Source organism: Microtus pennsylvanicus, chromosome 11 (assembly GCF_037038515.1).
Source record: "Microtus pennsylvanicus isolate mMicPen1 chromosome 11, mMicPen1.hap1, whole genome shotgun sequence".
Classification (NCBI taxonomy): domain Eukaryota; kingdom Metazoa; phylum Chordata; class Mammalia; order Rodentia; family Cricetidae; genus Microtus; species Microtus pennsylvanicus.
In genome coordinates this window covers 52,138,546-52,158,872 of record NC_134589.1, presented here as the reverse complement: position 1 = coordinate 52,158,872, position 20,327 = coordinate 52,138,546, and the positions used below count along the sequence as shown (strand labels likewise).

General features: G+C 45.4%; 1 protein-coding gene across 1 annotated transcript; it reads left to right on the top strand.

Moving 5' to 3' along the window:
• Positions 1-393: 393 nt before the first annotated feature.
• On the top strand, positions 394-20,094 carry Fxr2 (FMR1 autosomal homolog 2). Its single transcript, XM_075992022.1, has 17 exons — positions 394-813; positions 10,155-10,207; positions 10,523-10,616; positions 11,456-11,527; positions 11,624-11,772; positions 12,327-12,420; positions 13,807-13,923; positions 15,791-15,961; positions 16,109-16,187; positions 16,487-16,596; positions 17,250-17,336; positions 17,829-18,054; positions 18,223-18,420; positions 18,518-18,718; positions 18,800-18,895; positions 19,042-19,142; positions 19,402-20,094. The coding sequence occupies exons 1-17, from the start codon at positions 733-735 to the stop codon at positions 19,495-19,497; spliced, it is 2,025 nt and encodes a 674-aa protein (XP_075848137.1). The 5' UTR covers positions 394-732; the 3' UTR covers positions 19,498-20,094.
• The last annotated feature ends 233 nt before the right edge of the window (positions 20,095-20,327 follow it).

Here is a 20,327-nt window from a genome sequence, read left to right as displayed (position 1 = left end):
AAGACAAAGGTGGTGAAAGTGACCAAGCAGTCATTCCAGCGCATGCCCATCCCTAAACTGCCCTGGCTGTGCGGGGCTCACTTTGTGGAGGCGGAAGTCCAATCCGCTGGAGCGAGCGCGGCCCCTCCCTTCCCTTGATTGGTTTGCTTCCAGTGTTGTGGGGCGGGGAAAGGAAGGGGTGGTGAGGCCCGAGCGTTCGTCTCCTTCCGCGCAGGCGCAGAGGCGCGACCAGGAGGGGGCGTGAGAGAGGGGAAGAGAATGTGGAAGCCCTGACGCGCTGGCGAGCCCGAGCTGGGTCGCTAGCCTGAACGCCTGCGCCTTGGCCCTTCGGCTCCGCGCGCGGCGGGCGGGTGCCCTGTGCGCCTGCGCAGTAGGCGGCGGCGGCGGCAGGGGGAGGTGGAGGCCGTGGAGAGGCAGCGGCAGCAGCGGGTCCCGGGACTGAGGCAGCAGCGGGGGCGCCGGCGGGCGGAAGCTGAGGTGACGAAGGCGGCGGCGGCGGCGGCCGTTTCTCTCACGGTGGCGGAGACCAAGGCGGCGGCGGACGGGGAGCGGCCCGGCCCCGGCCCCCTGCTCGTCGGCTGTAGCAGGGCCGCCGTGGGGCCGGCCCGGCTCCCGCCCCCCGCGGCTCCCCCTCCGGCTCCTCCTCCTGGGAGACGCCGGGGGCCCGGCCCGGCCCGCACTCAGAGCTCTGCTTCAGCCGCTGCCGGGGCAGTCGGAGGTGGCGGCGGCGCCATGGGCGGCCTGGCCTCTGGGGGGGATGTGGAGCCGGGACTGCCCGTCGAGGTGCGGGGCTCCAACGGGGCCTTCTACAAGGTGAGACGGCGCGTCGACCCGGGACACCCTTCCTAGCCCCCTCCTCCGGCCGAGGCCGGCACGAGTGGAGCGGGATCGAGTTTCTGGAGCTCGGTCCTGACCCTTAGAACCTTCGACTCACGCTCCCACTCGAAAGCCTTCCGGGGAGACCGTGGGAGTTAACCCTCGTGCTCTGCTCTTCGAGCCCGCGGGTACACCTGCTTTTATCCTCAGCTGGAAGCGTGACCATCAGGTCATTACTGCGCGTGGCTGGGCGCTCCCGCTCCCTCCGGAGAAACCCCTTCACCCAGCTTCTAATTGACTTTTCTTGTTTCCTAGTGGAGGAGATACTTGAGCTCCTAATCGCATCCTCTGCGGCCCAAGCACATGGGAGAGCCTCTTTCTTTTCCTGCGTGACCCCCTTGGGAAGGGCCACTGGCCCATATTCGATCTTCCGTCTTCAGGGAGGCTTCTGCCTGCTGGCTCTAGACCATTTACTCAACTTTCATCTTGCATTCTTGTCCCCAGGTTAAGAAGAAATGGTCAAAACGCATTTGTGTTATTTAGCATCTTTGGCCTCCGGTTTTATCAGCCATGAAAGTGGGTTTGTTGGGCAAGTCTGTCACCCCACCACACCTTTGTCCTAAACCAGCCTACCTAGGTTTGGGTTTGTACTTACCTCTTTGACTCCAGATACAGTGAGGCCATTCCTTTATCTTCTAAAGTTTAAGCTTCGTTAAAAGGTGTCTCATCAAGATTCTGTTCTTACTCTGACAGATTTCTACTTGTTGACAGTCTTTCTGGAAAGAGAAGATACCTTCCAGAGTGGCTCATTTCAGCTTTTCTTTGCCCAAGATTTGATTTCTTTGACCTGTTTAGGGGTGGGGTTGGAAGAGGACCTTGATGTATAGCTCACACTATTTAGCCCAGGCTAAACGTGACCTCTCCTGTACTCCTACCTCAGCCTTCCAAGTTCTGGGACTACAGATGTATGCCACCATCCCAGACCAGACCTTTTGTTTTTCTTTCTATCCATACATCCATCCCACCTTCTGTATCTGTTCTGTCTATTCTGGATTCCCTCTCCCCCCAATTTAGATTAAAGACTGACTCTTCTTGACCCACCAAATATTTTTCTTCATCTGATAGGTGAAATTCTGAACTTATTTTGAACACCCCCCACCCCCGCAAGACAGGTGTGCTCTGTAGACCAGGCTGGCCTCTACCCCCACCTCCACCTGGCCTTCTTTTGATTTTGGGGAGGTGGAATTGTCCCAGAAACTTTTGATTCCTCCCTTACTCTTTTTACTCTGGAGAGGAAGGAATTTTCATAGCATCGGATAAGTTGGAGCCGCCTTTACTTCATGTCTCCTCAGGTCCTACTCCAGGAGACTTTTCCGCTTTCTCATGCCCTTGGAAATCTCTCTGACCACTGTGAAACTGTATCTTTTTGTAGCTGAAAAGACCTTGTGCTTGCCCTTGTAGTGGTTTCTGCTCCACTTCAGCTGATAAGTTTGATTTTACTCTGTGAACGCCATACCATTTCTGCCTGCCTTTTCTGATCAGGTTCTTTATCCAGTGCCTGTGAGTGTAAATATGTTAGTCTTAGCTTAGCCTCTCAATTAAGTCTTGGACTTTTTGCCTTGCTATTTCTGTATTCCTGTGCCATCCTCACTGATGTTCACCTATTCTGTGTATAGCTGAAGAAGGCTCCTAGCTGATTCTGACCCTGTCACCTTTCCCACTCTTAGTACTTTTTCTTCTGACTGGAGCAATATCTTTGTAACATTTCTGTTTTCTGTGGCAAAAGTCTCTTAATTCCTTTCAGGGGTTCTCATTGGACACATTTATGTGTTTGTTGTGGTGGATTGTTTTGTTTTTAAGACAGTTTCTCTGTGTAGCCCTGGCTGTCCTGGAACTCTCTGTAGACCAGGCTGACCTCAAACTCACAGAGATCCACTTGCCTCTGCTTCCCTAGTGCTGGGATTAAAGGTGTGTGCCACCACTGTCTGGCTACATTATGTTTTTTAATATCCTTTTTCTCAGACTTGTATTAGATTTATTAAAAGTCTTCCTTAGGCTGGGTATGGTGGCACATGCCTCTAATCCTAGTACTTGGAAGGCTGAAGTATGATGGTCCAAGTTTAAAATGGTCCAAGTGTGGAGAATGAGATCAGGTCTCAAAACAACAAAAATACCCTTCATAAGCTGTTCTTTTTTCCTGGAGACATCTTAGCTTTCATATATATCCTCTTCACCTCCAAATTTTTACTTTCAAGAAAAGTGACTTTTTTCTCCTTGTTTGTTTTTTGGGGATAGGATCTCTCTAAGGGGCCCTGGTTGTCCTGGAACTCCTAGGTAGACCAGGCTGGCCTTGAACTCATTTTTGGGTCTGGGATTAAAGGCATCCACAATCACACCCATTTAGAAAGTAATTCAAGATAAGATACTTTTGTTCTAGGAGCTTGGGAGCCAGGCACAGCTTGGAAAGAAGAGTGCTCAGTTCAGATTAACTGAAGTGGTTGGGAAGGGATAGATTTTCTGTTAAAAAGAGGATCCAACAGAAAGTCCTTTTTACCTATGGACCATACATAGCAGAGATGTATTTGAGTGAAGCAGGGACAGAATTAGCAGTTGAATAAAATCCTGTATTCTAGCCATTTCAGCACTTTCTGCTCTACGACTGACAATTGGACTCACCTTTCTTAAACTCAGTGTGATGTGGTTGCTTATCTGTTCCTGTTCCAATCTTGCTGATTGATATTCATGACTCAGCAGACTTCTGTGTGAGTGAAGGAGTTCTGTCTTGTCTTAGATCTCTAAATTTAGGGAGACCCTCTTCTCTAAAAACTTTTATTTTGATTTATCCAGGGCAGATACTAGATGTCAGATCCAAATTATTTTATATCTATCCTATCAAGCTTTCCTTTTTTGTTTTAAGGTGAGGTTCAAGTGGCTCAGCCTGGCTTTTAGCCGAGGATGACCTTGAATTCCTGGTCTTACTGCCTCCACTTCTCAAGTGCTAGGATTGAGACACACCACCAAACCCAGATTCATAATGTTTTGTTTTTGCTGTTTTTTTGTTTCTGTTTTTCAAGATGGGGTTTCTCTGTATAGCTCTGGCTGTCCTGTCCTGGAACTCTATCTGTAGACCAGGCTGGCCTCAAACTCAGAGACCCACCTGTCTGCCTCTCCAGTGCTGCCTTTAAAGACATATGCCACCACCAACCGGCCAGCATTCTTTTCTAATGGGACATTATCAACTTCAAAACATATTTTTTGCCTTGACTCTTTTTCTCCTAGAATTCCTTTTCCTTCTGTGGGGTAAAGATGGAGACTAATTTTATATCTTCTTATTTAAGGAAACTGAAGTATCTAGGAACTTAAGAGCTTTCTTCATTCACCTGACAGTTCTAAGTCCAGAAAGCTAATCCAGGAAATGCTACAGCCCTGACTCAGATCATCTGGATCTATAAGGTTTACAACAGAATTTATGTGCTCTCTTATTTCTCCAGTGGCATAGACCAAACAGAACTTTGGAGTTCTTTTTCTATCACAGTTGTCCTCCAAAGAAAACCCTGTATCTGAAGTAAATGGGTAGGATTAAGAGGCAGAGGTAGAACTGGAGTATGATGTTGGGAAGAGAGTTGAAGGGTTGATGGAAAGTAGTTGAAGGGGAAAAGATGGTGAAGGTATATGGTAAGTGGCATTGGGTTATACTACAAAAGAAGGGTGATTCTAGTCTGAACTTAGCATTTCTGCCTTGGAAGTCACTATTTATTGAAAAAGAAATAATATTACTTTATGGACTAATTCAACATAGAAAATTAAAGCTTGGGTTAGAGAGATGGCTCAGTGGTTAAGTGCATTGCCTGCTCTTCCAAAGGTCCTGAGTTCAATTCCCAGCAACCACATGGTGGCTCAACCATCTGTAATGAGGTCTGGTGCTCTCTTCTGACCTTCAGGCATACACACAGACAGAACATTGTATACATAATAAATAAATTTTTTTTAAAAAAAAGAAAATTAAAGCTTTAGACATAGCCCTTGTGAATGAGTATATCTAGGAGTGAGAACTTTTTTTCAGAGGCAGTCAAGTGATTATGACTTTTCTCCTTTCTTTTTCTCCTTAAAATGTTTTTGATAAATGATAAGTATCTTGATAATCTGCTAAGACTCTGAGCCTCTCCCACTCTCAGGAGTTCTCTGTCTGTCTGTCTATGGTAAGAGACTCTATATAACCGTGGTTGGCGGTTGCCCTGGAACTCAGATCTGCCGGCCTCTGCCTCCTTAGTGCTGGGATTAGAAGTTTATGCCACCAGGCCTGACTTCTCTGTCTCACTTTTCCTTAATAAATCTACATTTACCCTAGGGGGAAAAATTCTTGGAGATGGACATTTGGGTTTTTTTTTTTTTTTTTTTTTTTTTTGGTTTTTCGAGACAGGGTTTCTCTGTGGCTTTGGAGCCTGTCCTGAAACTAGCTCTGTAGACCAGGCTGGTCTCGAACTCACAGAGATCCGCCTGCCTCTGCCTCCCGAGTGCTGGGATTAAAGGCGTGCGTCACCACCGCCTGGCGGAGATGGACATTTGGATAAAGAGTTTGATAAAATGTTAGGCTTGGTGATCTATCCCTGTAATCCTACTACTTGGGAGGTAGAGACTGGAGGTCAGGAATTGATGGTCATCCTCACCTACATAGTAAATTCTGCATGAGATTCTGTCTCAGACAAGCTAAAGAACCCAAAAGGAAGCAGGATGCAGGCGAGTCCTGACAAGTGGAAGCTGTTTGGCAGAGTTACTTTGTAGAGACTAGCAGGAATAGGCATTGGTTCTGAATGAAAAGAAGATAAACATCTCTGAAGACTTGTATTTAAAGTGTGCTAAGGAATATATGCTGAGGACAGATTGTCCACACTTGGGCAATAGTAAGGCTCTAAGGAAGACTGTCTCAAAAATCAAAGGGGAAGATGAAAAGTAGCATAGGGCTAGAGAGATGGCTTATAGCACTTGCTAGGTTTCAGAGTATTGGGGTATAATTCCAAGCACCCATACAGTTGATAATTCTAGTTCCCGGGTATCTGACACAGTCTTCTCTCTCATGGAACCAGGTACACATTTGGTGCACATACATGCCTTCAAGCCTAACACTCACACATAAGTAAATCTTACTTTGTTTTGTTATTTTTTGAGACGAGTTTTTCTGTATGGCCTTGGCTGTCCCAGAACTTGGCTCTGTAGACCAGGGTGGCCTAGAACTCAGAGATCATCTTGCCTCTGCTTCCCGAGGGATGATGCTGAAGGCTTGTGCCACTACTGCTTGTCATGAATACGTAAATCTTTAAAGAAAAAAAAGTAATAGGGTTGGCAAGATGGCTCAGTGCTTGCTCAGAACCTGAGTTTGAATCCCAGGAACCAACATAAGTAGCTTGTTGTAGCAACAAAACTCTGTGATCTTAGCACTATCAGAGACAGGAGGAGCCCAGGGGGCTTGTTGGTCAGTCAAAGTTCAGTGATGGATTCTATCTCAAAAATTGCTGTACAGGGACATAGATCTGTTTCCGGCTTTCACATAAATACACACACCACACAAACCTGGACAGTTAGTATATGCCTATAATCCCAGCACGTGAGAGATAGAGGCAGGTAGATTTATCTGAGTTCAAGGCCACTTCACAGCCTGGTATATGTAATAGGTTCCAGTTTATCTAGGGCTGGATAGTGAGACTGTTCCCACAAAACAGCCGAAAATCCAAGTTTAGATTTTTTTCCGTTATAAAGAAAGAGCAATACATAAGTAGTGGTTGATTGGTTCTGTGTGGAGGGAGCTGTATATTCTCTAGAGCATTATTGGTACATTTTCTCCTAAGCTCTGCCACTATCCTAGTTACTATGCTAAGAGTTGGTCCTTGAATACTGTTAGCCTTTTGAAGTACTTGCTTTTCTTACTGATTCTGATGTTGACGATTGAATTCAGGCCCTTGTATATGCTAAGTACATACCATTGCTAAACTATGTGCTCCAGCCCAAGCTCCCTAATTAGATTATTATTTTGTTTAGCTATAGGTGGCTTTTTTTTTTTTTTTTGAATACAAGGTTTCTGTGTGTAGCCTTGGTTGTCCTGGAACTCCAAGATCCTCCTGTTTCTGCCTCTTGAGGGCTGGGATTAAAGGTATGTGCCACCACTCAGTGGCAACTATTTTTTTTTTTACATCATTTGTTTAAGACAGTGTTTTATTATGTATCTTTTGGTGGTCTTGTACTTTTTATGTAGACCAGACTAACCTGGAACTTAAAAAGATCCACCTGCTTCTACTTTTCAAATCCCGGAACTAAAGAAGCTAGGCACCACTGCACTCAGCCTGTGTATGGGTACTTTATCAATTTATGAATATATGTACTATTTGTATGCCTGGTTCCCGCAGGTACCTCTGCCAAGGAAGGCCCTAAAATCCGCTGTTTCTGCCTTCACTTGAGTGCTGGATTATATGTGTACTTCTTCATGCCTGGCTTATGATACATTAAATTTATTTTTTTCTTTTTTAGGACTGGAGAGACAGCTTAACAGTTAAAAGTACTTGCCTCTTCCAGAGGACCAGAGTTCAATTCCAGCACCTACCTCAGGGATATCACAGCTATATAACTGCAGCTCCAGAGCACCCAACACTTCTGACCTCCTTGAGCTCCTGCACTCAGTATTCACATACCCACAAGCAGACCCACACACCTACATACATAATGAGAAATAATAAAAGATAGATACTTTAAAATTATCTTTTAAAAAATCGATGTATAGGCCGGGCGATGGTGGCGCACGCCTTTAATCCCAGCACTCGGGAGGCAGAGGCAGGTGGATCTCTGTGAGTTCGAGACCAGCCTGGTCTACAGAGCGAGTTCCAGGACAGGCTCCAAAGCTACAGAGAAACCCTGTCTCGAAAAACCAAAAAAAAAAAAAAAAATCGATGTATATGAATGCTTGTCTGTGTGTGTACCATCATGTGTACCTGCTGCCTGCACAGACCAGAACAAGGTCAGGTCCTCTGGGATTGGGAGTCAGAGGTGGTGCTAGGATGTGAGCCTGGGTCTTCTGCAAGAGTAACAAGTGCTCGTAACTGCTGAGCCAGTTCTCCAGCCTCCATTTAAAATTTCTGAAGTAAATTGTTTGTATGATAATGAGGTTATCGAAGTCCATCTTTTGTCTGTGGCTGTCCAGTTTTTCCAGCACCATTTTTGAAAAGCACTCTGCTTTCTCCGAACTCTTTTTATTTTTATCAAAAATCAGGAAGTAGAAAGTAATATATAACTGAAAGCACTTTGGGGGCTGGGGTGTAGTGCAGCTGATAGTACATGCACAGAGGACTCCCAGCACCAAATAAATTGGGTATGGTGGTGCACAGCTGTAATCACAGCACTTGGGAGGTGGAGACAGGAAGATCAGAAGTTAAAGGCTCTGCTGCATATGAATTTGAGGCCAGCCTGGGCTGCTGACTCTAAAATAAAATCTGTTACATACCAAAATATAAAATAAAAAGTGTGTAACCAAAAAAGAAAAAGTGTGGGCCTGGGAGATGGCTCAATGGGCAATACCCGAGTTTGATCGCAGAATCCACATGGTAGAAGAGAACATATATGAATAGTTTGTCCTTTGACCTTGTAGCAAAAGCATGCATATGTTCACACACACACTTACATATATAATGTGTAATTTAAAAAACAAAATTCCTAGAATACACAAAAGAAAACCTTAGGGGATTTAGATTCCAGAAGTTTCTTAGATGTGAAATCAGAAGCACAATTCATAAAAATTAATGAATTGTACTTTGTCAAAACTAGAAATCTTTGTGTGAAAAATAGAGAAGACAATAACTGAGACTATAGATTGAAGAAGCCCCTATTTCATGACTCCTTTGGCCATGATCTCAAGGTTGGAGTCTTGCCTTCAGAACTATGACATCTTTTAAACTCTTAGTTTTTTCTTATGTAAACTGCTTAATATTTTGAACTCCAGTGTTCCAGTTATTCTCCAAGGACTTGGACATCTGGGTACTAAATTTGCCAGCTCTGGTGTCCTCTAGGTGTTCTAGTCTAGCTGTACACTGTCTTGTGGTATATTTGTTGCTTTGCTGAAAGTTGACGGTATTTTAATTGAACTCTAGCAGGCTGCTTAGCACACCAAGAGGTAAATGATAGCGAGGTAACTGGTATCCTGAGTAGGCCACCTGTGGGGCTGCTCTGGTGCAGGTTCTACTTTATTTCTAGGTTCAGTAGTTATTTTTGCCTTCAGAACTATGACATCTTTTAAACTCTTAGTTTTTTCTTATGTAAACTGCTTAATATTTTGAACTCCAGTGTTCCAGTTATTCTCCAAGGACTTGGACATCTGGGTACTAAATTTGCCAGCTCTGGTGTCCTCTAGGTGTTCTAGTCTAGCTGTACACTGTCTTGTGGTATATTTGTTGCTTTGCTGAAAGTTGACGGTATTTTAATTGAACTCTAGCAGGCTGCTTAGCACACCAAGAGGTAAATGATAGCGAGGTAACTGGTATCCTGAGTAGGCCACCTGTGGGGCTGCTCTGGTGCAGGTTCTACTTTGTTCTTATCCCATGTTATTTCTAGATTTTGTCAGTATGGTTTTCTTTCACTGTTCATATTTTCTGACACATCTTCCTGGTTGTGTTTAGATTGTTCACATCCCCTGCTAAACCTCTTAATTTTAAAGGCTTCTGATTTCTCTTCCTGATGGCTAAGATGATCGTTAAATGTATTTTCTTTTTTTATATATTTTTTAATTGATATTTATTGAGCTCTGCATTTTTCTCTGCTCCCCTCCCTGCCTCCTCCCTCGCCCCTAAGGTCCCCATGCTCCCAATTTACTCAGGAGATCTTGTCTTTTTATACTTTCTACTTCCCAATAGATTATATTAATGTAAGTCTCTCTTAGCATCCGTATTGTTATCTAAATTCTCTGGGATTGTGGTTTGTAGGCTATCTTTCTTTGCTTTATGTTTAAAAACCACCTATGAGTGAGTACATGTGATAATTATCTTTCTGTGTCTGGGTTACCTCACTCAAAATAATGTTTTCTAGTTCCATCCATTTTCCTGCAAAATTCAAGCTGTCGTTATTTTTTTTTCTGCTGTGTAGTACTCCATTGTGTAAATGTACCACATCGTTCTTATTCATTCCTCTATGGAGGGGCATTTAGGTTGTTTCCAGGTTCTGGCTATAACAAACAAAGCTGCTTTGAGCATGGTTGAGCACATATCCTTGTGGTACGATTGAGCATCCTTTGGATATATACCCAAAAGTGGTATTATTGAGTATTAAATGTCTTTTCATTTATGTTTTTTACATTTTTTTTCTAGGGCTTTGTGAAGGATGTCCATGAAGACTCTGTCACCATCTTCTTTGAAAACAAGTAAGACCTTAGGAATAGACAGGCATAGTAGGTCCTGAAAGGACAGCAAAAAAGTGGGGCCTGCTGAGGACAGTAGGTGCCAGGGAACTGAGAGTTTGGATGAGAATTCCAGGAAAAAAAGGGCAGGTAGCTTGGTGCAAGTTGTAGGCATTTGACAATTAGTGTAAAGAATAAAGACCACTGTAGAACAGAGCCTGTTGTTTTGACTCTTAAACTAGCAGAAAGAATAAAGTGGTCTTGGCCAGGGAGGAACTTCCTTGTGAAGAAGTGGACAATTACATCAATCTGAATAGCTTTCCTGTCACTGTCTTGTAGCTGGCAAAGTGAGAGACAGATTCCTTTTGGAGATGTCCGACTACCACCTCCAGCTGATTATAATAAGGAGATCACAGAAGGAGATGAAGTCGAGGTAAGGCCTGTGAAGTGCACCATCTTAGTTTGCTCTTTTTCCCCTTAGGGTTCTGTTGTTTTGTTTTTTTCAAGACAGGGTTTCTCTGGTTGTCCTGGAACTCGTTTTGTAGACCAGGTAGTCACAGTACACCTGCTTCTGCCTCCTGAGTGCTGGGATCAAAGGTGTGCATCACCATAGCCCAGTTGGATTCTAGGTTTTTAACTTACTGATTTTGTTCCTTCCTCATCTGAACCACCACATCTAGTCATGTAGCTGGTGAAGTAAATGCATTGGTGCCTTTCTGTCATGGGTGTGATCTGAGGGTGCACCTGATTAAAGGGGCCACTCTTTCATGTGTGACAAATCCACTTGAAGTCTGTATATGTGTGTATGAGTGAGTGAGTGAGACTTGGGACTTAACCCAGGACCTTGGGCATATTTTGTGAGAGGTATGTGTATGTGCATGCGTCTGTGTGCATACATAATTGTAGGCATGAGTGTGTCATGGCTCACAAGTGGTGGTCGGGACAGCCATGAGCTCTGGGACTTGAACTCACTCAGGTTATCAGGCTTGGAGAGCTCTTGTCCACTGTGCAAGTTCAGCTTTCTCCAATTCTTTTGTTTCTGTTTTTTGTTGTTGTTTTTTTTCGGGGGGGGGGTGTTCTCTGTATAATAGCCTTGGGTGCCCTGGAACTGACCCTGCAGACCAGGCTGGGTCTCAAACTCACAGCTCTGCCTGCCCCTGCCTCCCACGTACTGGGATAAAGGTGTACATCACCATACCCAGCTGGCTTTCTCTAATTTGATGTTTTTGAATAGTCTTCAATGCTGTGTCTCTTTATTTCTAAACTTTCCAGGTTTATTCGAGAGCCAATGAACAGGAACCTTGTGGTTGGTGGCTGGCCCGGGTTCGGATGATGAAGGGAGATGTGAGTGACTAAAGCCCTGTGGGGAACTCCTGAAGCTGTTGTTCTGTGGAAAGGTAGCAAATGGATTGATTACCCTTCCTTCTTCCTTTCTGCCAGTTCTATGTCATTGAGTATGCTGCCTGCGATGCTACCTACAATGAGATTGTCACCCTGGAACGACTTCGACCTGTTAATCCCAATCCCCTTGCAACCAAAGGCAGCTTCTTCAAGGTTACCATGGCTGTGCCTGAAGATCTCAGAGAGGCGTGAGTGTTGGAGAGGTTGGGAATTGAGGACTCTCTATAGTGTCAGCCTCTGTCCTTATTTTTCCCAGGTCTCCCACTCTTCAGTCTGTTCTGTTTATCCCCTGGCCCTATGAGGATCTTTTTGCATGATATACCTCTAGCCTTTCCATTTTTCATCTTTATCTCTCTTTCTGTCTGTCTTTATTTTGAGACAGGGCCTCACCATACAAGCTCTGGCTGTCCTGAAACTCTATGTAAACCAAGTCACATAGATCCACCTGCCTCTGCCTCCCTGAATCCTGGGATTAAAGATGTGCACCAATATACTCTGCTCTGATTATTTTTAAAAATAATTTTCTTAATCCTTATTATTTAACATTTGGTATGATCCTAACCTGGTCTACAAAACGAGTTACAGGATAGCCAGAACTGTTACAGAGAGATCCGGTCTCAAAAAAACAAAAACAAAAAATAACAACAACTAGAGTGATTCTATCTTTCTTATTTTCTTCTCCCTACTTTTTGTCCCCAAACCTCTTACTGCTTCATCCTGAGCACTTTACTGTTCTCTGCAGCTGCTCCAATGAAAATGTCCATAAAGAGTTCAAGAAAGCACTGGGAGCCAATTGCATCTTTCTCAACATTGCAAACAGTGAGCTCTTTATTCTGGTGAGTTTTCATGTTAAATTAACATAGGTCTTTTGAACAGTTTTTCCTTTTTCCTCTTTAAGCTTTTGCAGAAATGGGTTGTGCTAGACTGTGCTCATACTTAACTTGTGACTTTGTTACTTTTGACCCTCTGAACCCAGGTCACCTGCTTTCCTTACTTTTCCTCATGTATGGCCTTAATTTCCCCCTTCTTTTTTTTTCAATGTGAGAGACAAAATCATGTTCTTCACACACCTATCTGTTTTAGACAAGTACCCTAGCTCTTGGATATATTAGGATCTGTGTGTGTGTGCATGTTTGCGTGTATATAAATGCACACTTTGGGGGTGGTTGAGAAAGCCTGAAGTGTTGGTATCAGGTATCTTTCTCAATCAACCTACACTTTATAAGGCAGTCTTTGAACCCAGAGCCAGCCAGTCAGTCATCCAGTACTCCTGGGAACTCCTGTTCCTGCCTTTTCTACGTCAGGACCCCTGAACCCTCTCTGGTCTTTGCGTCTATATGTACATAACATACTCACACAGCGAGAGACACATATAAATCTCTTATCTTTTGTTGTTTTTTGAGATGATCTCATTTTGACTGCCCTGGAATTCACTATGTAAACCTCAAATTCACAGAGATCTACCTGCTGCATCCACCACTATCTCCAGCTATAAATCTTTATAAGTGATAAAAACAAAAAAACACCGTATAGCTCTCACCTTGTACTTGCTTCTTGTCAGATAGGTCTGTTAGTGCTTAGCTATCCAGCCTCTGTGTGAGTGACAGTGATTCTCCTGTATCCTACCTCATTTCCTTTTTCTTCCTTTGAGACAAGGTCTTACTGTGTCCCCTGGATGACCTGGTACTCACTGTGTTGCTGCAGCTGCACTTGGGTTTGTGACAGCTTTCCGGCTTTACTCTCCCTACGTTTGAGGGGATAGGCTGTGCTACCATTCTTATTTTAAATTTCATCTCTCCCTCTTTTTCTCCTTCTCTCCCTCTCCTTTATCCCCCCCTGGTTTTTTGAGCCAGGCTTTCTCTGTGTAGCCTTGGCTGTCCTGGAACTCAGTAGACCAGGTTGGCCTTGAATTCACAGAGATTTCCCTTCTCCCAAGGGCTGAGATTAAAGGCGTGTGCCATTACCGCCCAGCCCTTTTCCACTTTTCACAACAGGTTTTCTCCTTGTGTAGCCCTGACTGTCCTGGAACTCACTCTGTAGACCAGGCTGGCTTCAAACTCACAGAGATCTACTTGTCTCTGCTTTTTGGCCACCACCATGATCGGCTAAACTTCATTCTTGACACCTGCCTTCTTTGCAGGATACTGGCATTCTGGTGCCCAGTCTTTGATGCTCCCTGGAGTGTATTTTGTTTTTAAGACTTTTTATTCATTTCTTCCCAGTCAACCACAGAAGCCCCTGTGAAGAGGGCGTCTTTGCTGGGTGATATGCATTTTCGAAGCCTTCGCACCAAATTGCTGCTTATGTCCCGCAACGAAGAAGCTACCAAGCACCTAGAGGCAAGTTTTGGCTGCTTTTTCTCATGCTGAATAATGTTGTACTTTGCTTTCTCATCTTGTTTCTGAAACATAGACAAAGGCTACTGGGTCATTAGTCCTGGATTGGCAGTTTTGTCTCATACTCTCCAGAGGACAGTGTTCTATTCTGTTTTTTGTTTATTTGTTTGTTTGTTTTGAGACGTGGTTTCTGCGTGTCTGTGGCTGTCCTGCAGCTCACTGTGTGGATCAGCCTGGCCTTGAACTCACAAAGATCTGCCGGCCTCCTGCTGGGATTAAAGGCACTGCCTGGCTTTTATCTGCTTTTCAAGACAGGGTTTCTCTTTGTGTAGCGCTGGTTGTCTTGGAACCTACTCTGTAGACCAGGCTGGCCACAAACTCAGAGATCCATCTGCCTCTGTCTCCCGAGTTTTGGATTAAAAAGATGGCCAAAAGTACACATTGTCTGTCTCTCTGCCTATCATATATCTGTTTATTTTTGAGGCAGGATTTCTCTATTATATAGCTTTGGCTGTCCTGAAACTTGCTATATAAAGTAAGATGGCCAAACTCAGAGATCTATCTCTCTCTCTCTCTCTCTCTCTATATATATATATATATATATATATATATATAAAGCTAGCTCTGTAAACCAGGCTGGCTTTGAACACTCATATACATAAAATAAATTTAGCTGGGTGGTGGTAGCGCAGAGGCAGGCAGATCTCTGTGAGTTCCAGGATAGGCACCAAAAGCTACAGAGAAACCCTGTTTCGAAAATTAAAAAAAAAAAAGAATTTTAAGAAACCACTTTGGAGAAACCCTGTCTTGAAAAAAAACCAAAAAAAGAAAAGAAAAAAAGAAGCCACTTTGACGTCAGCCTTGTCTAATCCTCTTGTTAGTTTTTTTTTTTTCACCCCCTTTTTGTTTTTCAAGACAGTATTCTCTCTAGTCCTGGCTATCCTGAAATTCACTCTGTAGCCCAGGCTGGCTTTGAACTCCGGGATCTCTCTTTGCCTCTCAAATGCTATGATTAAAGGTGTGTGGCACCACCACCTGGCTTTGTCGCTCTCTTTTAATGCAGAATAAACATTGCTTTATTAATGAAAATGAGAACAACTGAGAGTGAGAAGGGCTCAAAAGAGGAGTACTATTTTTACTAACGTCAGAGTGAGTAGACCAGCTGTAGGGACTGTCAGATGGTAGAACAGAGAGTGTGTCTTGTTAAGAACCATTCAGCCAGTTCTTGTTAGAACCAAATCTAGAACTTTAGTGGTTTCTAGCTCAAACTGCCCTCATTAGTTAATAACTACCCATAAGCCTTCGTATTTAAAGGTGTCTGAGATTTCTGTGCAGGGTTCAGTGCCTAGCAAATCACAGGTGGTTCTGGTTTTCTTCATGCCTTTTTTTCCCCCTATTTAAACAATACAAAGAAACCAGGGAGGTAGTAGTATACACCTTTAATCCCAGCACTTGGGAGGCAGACACAGGTGGATCTCAGTGAGTTTGAGGCCTATTGGTCTCCAAAGCTACAGAGAAACCTGCTCTTGAAGAACCAAAGGGAAAAAAAGAAAAAAAAAGGAAACCCCCCACTGGGCAGTGGTGGCACACACCTTTAGTCCCAGCACTCAGGAGGCAGAGGCAAGTGGATCTCTGAGTTTGAGGCCAGCCTGGTCTACAAGAGTGAATTCCAGGACAGGCACCAAAGCTACAGAGAAGCTGTGTCTCAAAAAACCAAGAGAGAGAGAGAGAGAGAGAGAGAGAGAGAGAGAGAGAGAGAGAGAGAAAGAGACCCCCCCCCCAAAAAAAAAAGCAGTACAGAGAATTAGCCACCTGGGACGCATATTCTGAGATTCCACTACCATGATCTCACAGTGCCTTTTCCTCTTAGACAAGTAAGCAATTGGCAGCAGCGTTCCAAGAGGAGTTTACGGTGAGAGAGGACCTGATGGGTCTGGCAATTGGGACACATGGTGCCAACATCCAGCAGGCCCGAAAAGTGCCAGGAGTGACTGCCATTGAGTTGGGTGAAGAGACCTGCACTTTCCGCATCTATGGGGAGGTCAGCCAAAGATTGCTCTTTTGGGTCCTTTGGGGAACTGAGGGGATAGAGATGAGGTGGAAAGCAAATTTGTGGTACCCTCTCTGCCTGACTTTGGTCAGAAAATGGCAGAGATCCAGGCTCTATTTTAGTTTGCCTTTTCTATAGACACCTGAGGCATGCCGACAAGCTCGAAGCTACCTGGAATTTTCTGAGGACTCTGTACAAGTGCCCAGGAACCTGGTTGGTGAGTTTGGGTGTGCATATAAAAAGGAATAGTTAGGGCCCAGGTGGCAAGGGCTTGAAGACAATTTTGTAATTCCTTATAAAGAGTCTGACATAAGAATGAGAAAAGGCAATGATGTAGTTTGAGGGATTGTAGCATTTTTTATCCCTGGAAGGGTTATAAGATTCCTAGAAGCAGGAAGATGAATTACATGCAATATATATAATGAGAAGGGACTATAGAAGAAGAAGACTTTGACTTGTATTTCCTTAACAATAACAACAAAAAATAAAAGCCTAATTCCTCCTTTATCCATTTAGGCAAAGTGATTGGAAAGAATGGGAAAGTGATCCAGGAGATCGTGGACAAGTCTGGTGTGGTGAGGGTGCGTGTGGAAGGTGACAACGACAAGAAGAACCCCAGGGAAGAGGTATGGGGCCTGGGGACTTCTAGACGTAGACTGTGGTCCTGTCGTCTATTTGAGGAGTGGGCTTAACATTTTAATCTTTTCCTTTCTGATTTTCTTTTTTCTTCTTCTAACATTTTAATTTTTTCTGATTTTCTTTATTCTTTTTCTGTTTTTTAGTTATTTATTATCTATACAGTGTTCTGCCTGCATGTATGCCTGCAGGCCAGAAGAGAGCACCAGATCTTATTACAGATGGTTGTGAGCCACCAAGTGGTTGCTGGGAATTGAACTCAGGACCTTTCGAAGAACAGCTAGTGCTCTTAACTGCTGAGCCATCTCTCCAGCCCTTTCTTTTTCCTTTTATTTAGCCCTAGCTGGCCTGGAACTTAATTTTGTGAACCAGGCTGGCCTTAAACTCAGTTCACAGAGATCTGCCTGCCTCTGCCTCCCTAGTGTTGGGACTAAAGACCTGTACCACCATGCCTGGCACCTTTAGGGGCGGGGGTTGTTGAAACAGAGTCTCGTGTAGTTTAGGTTGTGTTTGAACTTAATTAACTTTACTGTGTAACTGAGGATGACTTTGAATTCCTGCTGCCCCTGTCTCCTGAGTGCTAAGGATTATGTGTGCCATCACACCAGCTGACTTCTAATCTTTGTTCTGGTCTGTTCTCTAGGGAATGGTTCCCTTCATATTTGTTGGAACCCGAGAGAATATCAGCAATGCCCAGGCACTGCTAGAGTACCACCTCTCCTACCTGCAGGTACCCATGTCAAAAGCCATGTCAGACAAACTGGGGTGAAGAGGGGGCAAGGAGTGCTAGTATATAATCTTTGGGTTTTTTTTTGTTTGTTTGTTTGTTTTTTTTGTTTCTCGAGACAGGGTTTCTCTGTGGCTTTGGAGCCTGTCCTGGAACTATCTCTTGTAGACCAGGCTGGTCTCGAACTCACAGAGATCCGCCTGCCTCTGCCTCCCGAGTGCTGGGATTAAAGGCGTGCGCCACCACCGCCTGGCTAGTATATAATCTTTGGAGCTAGTATATAATCTGTCCTGCATGCTTTGTCTTTTTGCAGAACAGGACCATTAGTTCATATTTTGGCTCTGGGGCTGTATCCTATTCTCTAAATGTTTTGTCTTCCTTCTTGTAGTCCCAAAAGCTTAGTTACACAGGGACCATATGGAGAGAAAAGCATGAAGGAAGTGGACTGTCCACTCATTTTAATTCTCCTGTGTTGTCTGTTTTCTTTCCAACCAGGAGGTTGAACAGCTTCGCTTAGAGAGACTGCAGATTGATGAACAGCTTCGGCAGATTGGACTGGGCTTCCGCCCTCCTGGGAGTGGACGGGGTGGCGGTGGTGGCAGTGACAAGGCTGGCTATACCACAGATGAGAGCTCTTCCTCTTCCCTGCACACGACCCGAACATATGGGGGCAGCTATGGGGGCCGGGGCCGGGGCCGGAGGACTGGTGGTCCTGCCTATGGTGAGACAACTGTGGGGACAGTGGAGGAGGTGGATGTTTGGGTGGAGACTCAGGGAAAGCAGTGACTTGAGTACTTATGGGTGATAAGAAGAATTCTAGTTTGGAAGAGGTAGTGAAACTCCCAGGGCAAGACCAGTGGATCTGATTAAACCTGTCTGTGCCCTTCAGGCCCCAGCTCAGACCCATCCACAGCTTCTGAGACAGAGTCAGAAAAGAGAGAGGAGCCTAATCGAGCGGGACCTGGTGACCGAGAGCCCCCAAGCCGTGGAGAAGAAAGCCGGAGGCGGCCAATTGGGGGCCGGGGAAGGGGACCCCCACCTGTTCCCCGGCCTACCTCAAGATACAATTCGTCATCTATTAGCTCAGGTATCAGAGAGCTGGGGGGGGGTGTCATGTTTGTGGGCCCAAAGGAGAAAATAGTGGTCACCTAACTCCCAGTCCCTTTCTGTCCTGTCATCATCAGTGCTAAAGGATCCAGACAGTAATCCTTACAGCCTATTGGACACATCTGAACCAGAGCCCCCAGTTGATTCAGAACCTGGTGAACCCCCTCCAGCAAGTGCCCGTCGTCGCCGTTCCCGCCGCCGTCGTACTGATGAAGACAGGACTGTCATGGATGGAGGCCTAGAGTCTGATGGTCCTAACATGACAGAGAATGGCCTGGGTGAGGGGCGAGCCTGGGTTCTTATAGGTGGTGTGAGAAAGAATGAAGAGGATGGGTGTATGACTTTCCTTTACTACACAGAAGATGAATCGAGACCCCAGCGACGTAATCGGAGCCGCCGCCGCCGCAATCGTGGTAATCGAACTGATGGGTCTATCAGCGGAGACCGCCAACCAGGTCAGCTGACACTGTGGGATTGGAGCCTTTCAGGAACTAAGAATGGGATGCCTCCTGCTCTAGGAAAACCAGGGTTGGGTTCGGTGAGAACCATGGAGATGGATACCTGTGTTCCTGAAAGTCTCGATCCTCTCTGCCTTTCCTAGTGACTGTGGCAGACTATATCTCACGGGCAGAGTCTCAGAGCCGCCAGCGGCCACCTCTGGAACGTACGAAACCCTCAGAGGAATCTCTTTCAGGACAGAAGGTAGGCAGTCACGATACAGCTTACCCTGTTCTTTTGATTCGGGGCAGGGACACAGAAAACTTTCCTAGGAAATATCTGAGATGTTGAATTAGCTGTATCTGGTAGAGTTCAGGTTAAGCTGAGGATAGAGCAGAGCTGGCACGAACAGAAGACAAGGCTCGCAGTGACTAGAGCACAGGTGTATCAGTAGTGAGAAGGAGTGCCCACACCTGGTGTACTGATGAACTGCATTCTTTTCCTTCTCCTGCTTCCTTCTCAGGGTGACTCTGTCAGCAAGCTTCCCAAGGGCCCCTCGGAGAATGGGGAGCTCTCTGCCCCCTTGGAGTTGGGTAGTTTGGTGAATGGGGTTTCATAAAACCTCCAGTCCACATCCCTCCTTTCTCCATCTCGCTTGCTGCCCACCACCATGGCCCTCATGGGTCCAACTGACCTGCGCTGGAGCTGCTCTTATCTACGGGGGTGGGGGGTGGCACAGCAGCTTGGGTCCCCCCCAACCTCCAGGAGCTAGTGGAGGGGTGTGTAACAGGGTCATACCCCCTCTCTCTTGTCCAACCTACCCCCAGGGTGAGGGGAGCCTCCCCTTCCCTATCAGACTGGATGTGCCTTTATCCTCTAATGCCCCGACCTCTGAACACCCCCATTCTCCGCCTGTTGGTGGGGGTGCTCCATGACCCACCCAGATTTGACAGTTCAGGGGGGCTTCCCTGCTATCCCTCCTCCCATCCTGTACCCCCCATTTCTGGGGCCTCATCACTGTGGAAGACGGGGATAGTGAGGGTATTTGTGGGTGGGAGGCATGGGGAAGGTTTTGGAGTAGAACCAGGGGTGTGTATGAAGGGGGGTGACAAGGTCCCCTAGGGAGTTGGGGGGGATAACCTTGTCTGGTGGATAAGAAGGCGTATTTATTTTTCACTGTACAGTATTTAAAAAGAGAATAAAAAAATCCAATGGCCTTGTGGTTCCCATGCCTTCTTTGTACCCAGTCTGGTCTGTTTGGATCTCTAGGACTGACCTGCACTGGTCTCTTGCTTGCTCTTGTTCTCTATTCCTTATTCTTAGCTTTTCATCCTATGTCAGAAAGATGATATTCTGGGAATTGCTGCATACTTAATTCTCCATACCCAGTTATTCTTCCGGTCCAGAGGTTTGTGCTTCAGGCCTTGCTGTTTTCCTCCCTCCCCTTGG

Bases quoted from the DNA above. Each gene is read 5' to 3' on its own strand.
- Fxr2 (XM_075992022.1), top strand. From the start codon at position 733: ATGGGCGGCCTGGCCTCTGGGGGGGATGTGGAGCCGGGACTGCCCGTC. The intron at 11,773-12,326 runs GTGAGTGTTGGA...TGTTCTCTGCAG, and splicing joins CCTGAAGATCTCAGAGAGGC to CTGCTCCAATGAAAATGTCC. The intron at 16,188-16,486 runs GTGAGTTTGGGT...TTATCCATTTAG, and splicing joins AGTGCCCAGGAACCTGGTTG to GCAAAGTGATTGGAAAGAAT.